Below are 6,182 nucleotides of genomic sequence, written 5' to 3' on the forward strand. Positions count from 1 at the left end.
GTTGAGAAGCAACATTCAGTTGTCTGGAAGACCCTGGAGGTTTGTATTTGATTATCTACACTTGAAAGTATATTATTGATTGGGGTTGTGTTTGTACAAGTAAATCTATCGAAGCTTTTGATAGCATGTTGGTTACTGATTAGTTTGATTGAGGGAGATTTGTTTTCCTTGATCTACTGGATCAAGGGGTGGTGAGGTTTTGTGAGTGAAGCATTTCCTGGGAGGACATCTGGCCGACACTTTGTGTTGATGTCTAGGTCCTGAAGTTGGAAAGGTAGCATTGACCATTGAGCTCTAATACGCACATGAATTATTGGGTTGATGGTTAGATAGTAAGCCTGATGGTATCTAGAGAGGCTGAAAGCTTGAGTCCATCTTAGTCCCACTTGGATAGATTGCCTTGGTCAGGAATCTAGTCCATGGCATTGCGGTGCCTAATTTGTTGAGAGACCAATGGATAGATTTCCCTAGTCAGGAATCTAGTTCGTGGCATTGCGGTACCTAAATTATTGAGAGACCAATGGATAGATTATCTTGGTGAGGAACATAGTCCATGGAAAATAGTCCATGGTAACCGACAACTCCATCACTCTACCTCCCGCAAGCTCCAGTATTCAATGTAATTAATGCAGATATAGTACAGCCCGACCCGACATCCATCGTAGCACTCCTTCCTAGCATATTTCAAACTCAGCCAGCTGGAAATTTCAAAATTTGAAATGAAATATGGGAGGGACTGTATGAATATTTCGAAAATCCGTAGGATCACTTCTCATATTATCTTTCAATTGGCAATTGCCTGTCTGACCCATGCTCAATCTGAGCAGATGAATGGAAATGGCGAGGGGCCGGAGATCGGTATCGATCTGGGGACGACGTACTCGTGTGTGGGAGTATGGCGGAATGGCAGAGTGGAGATCATCGCCAACGAACACGGGAATCCAATCACTTCCTCCGTTGTAGCCTTCAACGATAAAGAGCTCCTTATTGGAGAATCCGCTGAGAACCAAGTTGCCAGAAATCCCCACAATACAGTTTTTGGTCAATAATCATCAACTACCATCTATACGATTTTATTTGTTACATTCTTCCTCTTTTCGTCAGAATTGAATATGTTTTCGGGGTCTTTTGTTCTACTCCGATATTTTCATACTGAGTTGTTTTGTTAACATATTGCAGATGCAAAGCGGTTCATTGGAAGGAAGTTCTCTGATGCGTGCGTTCAGAGCAATTTGGGGTCATGGCCTTTCAATGTCATTCCAGGAGCCGGTGATAAGCCCATCATCGTTGTGACATACAAAGGGGAGGAGAAGCATTTTGCAGATGTTAGGATAGATTTGTTCAAGAAGTGCATGGAGACGGTTGAAAAATGCCTGAGGGGCGCCAAGATGGACAAGAGCTCGATCCATGATGTGATTCTTGTTGGTAGGTCTACTATGATTCCCAGAGTGCAGTCCTTATTTCAAGGAACTCTGGAAGAATATTAACCCAGATGAAACCCATTTGTTTTCTAATATTAAATACTCTTTTCCATCGACTCCGAGATTTAATTGTCTTACACATTAATATCATTTAAAACGTTTATTAACAATTTGTTTAAGTGGATTTAAGCAGTATCGTGAACATCTGAATTCTGATCAAAGGCCTTTATGTAGAAGTTCTCGACTGTTATTATCAATACCAAGGATCTCTCAAGTTCTTGATTGTTCTTATCAATACCAAAGGCATGGATCTCTCTAACCGAAAAATTAAGGATGTGGCATCGATCTATCACAATACATATTTTGGCTTCAATATCGTTTCAATATACATAGTTTTCTGTATATCATTTCAATATATATAGTTTTGTCTATATCGTTTTAAAAGGCTTCAGTATCGTTGAACAATATACATAGTTTTCTATACATCGTTTAAACCGATATAGTTTTTTATAGTATTTTAGTTTTATTTTTTTACACTATGGTCCTCCTGCATCTTCTGCTTCAGTTCTAAAGACTCGATCGAACATTGGACATATAATAATCCTAGTCCCACTACTTGGATGCCTCTGGAATCCCTATCTAAATTCAAATGTGAATGCTCATTTTCGCTACTAAAAACTCTCTACAAAGGAATGGAGCAAGAGGGGATCGAACCTTGGCATTGAATGATGACACTGAACACCAAATCTTAGTGGTGGTGTTGCATCCACTCACAAATGAACTAAATAGGGGAAAATAAAATGAAGTAACTAGACCCTCATACCCAACTATAGCCAACATTATACAAGGTATCACTGAGGTGGTTATACATATCACCAAAAACCCCAACTATCATAGACAACATACATGCAATATATCCATGGGGCGGTTATACAATTGACATTTCATTTTGGAAAGTAGTAATAAGACTATGAGCTTATTGTTCAATAGAATTATTAATGGGCTTCGTATTCAATAGAGTTTTTATATTTTTTGTGTTTTATCCAAAAATTAATATTTTATTTTCAAAAGGTAAAAATTAAAATTGTGTTAGTCAAAAGAAAACTAATAGGGGTTAAAGGGAAAATGGTTTCCAATAATCTTTCTTTGATAGCCTAATAAAATGCAAGGAAAGTAGAATCTTTAAATAAATTTGTAAATAAAGTTTTGACAAAGGAAATTACTAAGATAGGCGTCACCCTAATGAAACCTTATTGAAATTGGCAAATTAATTCATCTATTATTTAAATCTTGATTAAATGGTCTAGAATTAAATATGCTAGCATATTCTTGCATTCTCTTTATACCAATGAATTATATCAATCAAATTAACTTTATCTTATTTCATAATCCATGTTTTACTTTTTCAATTATATAAAGCATGATTAAAAAAATATTGTGATGCTTTAATATGATGTTTAGTGGGAAGTAGAATCAACCCATAACTAAAATGCAAAAATAATTTTTTCCCTAATTTCACCCCTTAGACCATGTGTGAGACTAGTGGGAAGTGGAATTCTAAAATTATCACCAAGTCTTATTTATGTCACACAATTAATCTACCACTTGTCACGGTTAGTGGGAAGTGGAATCAATGAGTGGGTGGGAAGTGCAATGAGGCCATGCCTTGACAACACACCTCAAACGTTTTTCTTATTTGTGCAAGGGTGTGGAGTATGCAATATATACAATTAGTGTATGTAACAATTGTGGGAAGTGGAATACGAGTGTTGGATAGTGGAGTATGTAGGTTGAATACGAAAGTGTTTCAAATGCTCAAATCCATAGGGAAGTCAAGGAGAAAGCGTAGTTTGAGCGAAAGGACATTCACCAAGTAATCAAGAAAAGTTACAGTTCTGTGAGTATATGTTTCCTAAATTCTCTAGATGCATTCTTAGATTCACTAAATGTACTCTCTAATTCAAAATTGTTAAACAAACTATTACAGAGAACCTAGCTTGCAAGATGAATCTAATGCATATACACAATAAATCAAAAAAATATAGGCAAATTCTATAACAAAAAATATTATTAATAACAAAGTGTTTATTAAAAGAGAAAAGTCAAACTTATATTGAAACCCAATTTAAAACATATTCTATTGAAGCTGAATTTATATATTAATATTCATATGTATTAAAACTAAATTCAAAATACTCAATACATCACCAACTCTGGATTTCCTCCAAAATCATGTCCCCTAATGACTCACCTTCTCCTTTATTAATAGCTTCATTATATTCATGTTTCTCATCTACAGGTTCATTTATTCCATAGAAAACAAAATTGTACAAATCAATTCAAACATAATAGAAAACAAAACCATATATAAAACAATGCCCATAATAATACAAAATATATTAAAATGCAATATATAATCCCATTTACTCTTAATATTGTAATAAATTTCCTCTACAATGTAATAAAAAAATTATACAATAATGTGTTTGCTAGTGATTTTCTTAATAAATTTATCGTACTTCTGGATTATACGGAATCTCCACCAGAATCCAAACCATACCATGCAAGAGGGAAAACTCTTACTCTTAATAAATTTATCATCCAAACCATACCATGCAAGAGGGAAAACTCTTACTCTTAATAAATTTATCATACTTATAGATTATACGGAATCGCCAACAGAATGCAAACTATACAATTCAAGAGAGGAAAACTAGAGTGAAAACTACGAGATGCAAAAGAAAACTATAGTGTAAAAAAATAAAAATAAAATACTATAAAAAACTATATCGGTTTAAACGATGTATAGAAAACTATGTATATTGTTCAACGATACTGAAGCCTTTTAAAACGATATAGACAAAACTATATATATTGAAATGATATACAGAAACTATGTATATTGAAACGATATTGAAGCCAAAATATGTATTGTGATAGATCGATGCCACATCCTTAATTTTTCGGTTAGAGAGATCCATGCCTTTGGTATTGATAAGAACAATCAAGAACTTGAGAGATCCTTGGTATTGATAATAACAGTCGAGAACTTCTACATAAAGGCCTTTGATCAGAATTCAGATGTTCACGATACTGCTTAAATCCACTTAAACAAATTGTTAATAAACGTTTTAAATGATATTAATGTGTAAGACAATTAAATCTCGGAGTCGATGGAAAAGAGTATTTAATATTAGAAAACAAACGGGTTTCATCTGGGTTAATATTCTTCCAGAGTTCCTTGCAATAAGGACTGCACTCTGGGAATCATAGTAGACCTACCAACAAGAATCACATCATGGATCGAGCTCTTGTCCATCTTGGCGCCCCTCAGGCATTTTTCAACCGTCTCCATGCACTTCTTGAACAAATCTATCCTAACATCTGCAAAATGCTTCTCCTCCCCTTTGTATGTCACAACGATGATGGGCTTATCACCAGCTCCTGGAATGACATTGAAAGGCCATGACCCCAAATTGCTCTGAACGCACGCATCAGAGAACTTCCTTCCAATGAACCGCTTTGCATCTGCAATATGTTAACAAAACAACTCAGTATGAAAATATCGGAGTAGAACAAAAGACCCCGAAAACATATTCAATTCTGACGGAAAGAGGAAGAATGTAACAAATAAAATCGTATAGATGGTAGTTGATGATTATTGACCAAAAACTGTATTGTGGGGATTTCTGGCAACTTGGTTCTCAGCGGATTCTCCAATAAGGAGCTCTTTATCATTGAAGGCTACAACGGAGGAAGTGATTGGATTCCCGTGTTCGTTGGCGATGATCTCCACTCTGCCATTCCGCCATACTCCCACACACGAGTACGTCGTCCCCAGATCGATACCGATCTCCGGCCCCTCGCCATTTCCATTCATCTGCTCAGATTGAGCATGGCTCAGACAGGCAATTGCCAATTGAAAGATAATATGAGAAGTGATCCTACGGATTTTCGAAATATTCATACAGTCCCTCCCATATTTCATTTCAAATTTTGAAATTTCCCGCTGGCTGAGTTTGAAATATGCTAGGAAGGAGTGCTACGATGGATGTCGGGTCGGGCTGTACTATATCTGCATTAATTACATTGAATACTGGAGCTTGCCGGAGGTAGAGTGATGGAGTTGCCGGAATGTCCATGGATATGTATGGCTTTCATGGCTCATGGTAGCCATAAGGTACTGGCAACCAATAAATCTTATGCATTAATGGCCCAATAGCATGGGATTTATTGGTTGCCATCCCATTCGACATTTAATCTCCCAATATTAAATGCCTCGATATATGTGCAAATTAAAATAAAGGGTTATTAAAATATTTTAGACCAACCCATCCGACATTTCACCAAGGGGGGTTCGAAAAGTGGTTTTTACCGGGTGTTTCCTTTTATTTCGGACCCCCCTCTAAAGACCTCTTACTACCTACCCCTTTTCCAAAACCATTAATTAATTTGACTTTTATAAAATGTGGCCGGAATGAAATTTCATAGGATTATGAAATAGATGTTATGTGGATGGGAAACTGAGTGAAAGAGATGAGGTGAAACCAGATTTTAAAGGAATTTACGAATGGAAAGCAAAGGAACTTTTATTTCAGACCCCCTCTAAAGACCTCTTACTACCTACCCGTTTTCCAAAACCATTAATCATATTGACTTTTATAAAATGTGGCCGGAATGAAATTTCATATGATTATGAAATAAATGTTATCTGGATGGGAAACTGAGTGAAAGAGATGAGGTGAAACCAGATTTTAAAGG

The 6,182-nt window shown here is 35.9% G+C and overlaps 1 protein-coding gene across 1 annotated transcript; it reads right to left on the reverse strand.

The window, feature by feature from the left end:
* Positions 1-4,403: 4,403 nt before the first annotated feature.
* Positions 4,404-5,617, reverse strand: LOC149244627 (heat shock cognate 70 kDa protein 1-like). The gene is made up of 2 exons (XM_089368034.1): positions 5,088-5,617; positions 4,404-4,949 (listed from the first exon to the last, which is right to left on the reverse strand). Exons 1-2 carry the CDS (start codon positions 5,407-5,409, stop codon positions 4,642-4,644), a joined length of 630 nt encoding a protein of 209 aa, XP_089224160.1. The 5' UTR covers positions 5,410-5,617; the 3' UTR covers positions 4,404-4,641.
* Positions 5,618-6,182: the final 565 nt, after the last annotated feature.

The sequence above is a fragment of the Pinus tabuliformis genome, chromosome 8 (genome assembly GCF_031772625.1).
Source record: "Pinus tabuliformis cultivar Carrire ecotype Pingquan chromosome 8, CPIR1, whole genome shotgun sequence".
NCBI classification, from domain to species: domain Eukaryota; kingdom Viridiplantae; phylum Streptophyta; class Pinopsida; order Pinales; family Pinaceae; genus Pinus; species Pinus tabuliformis.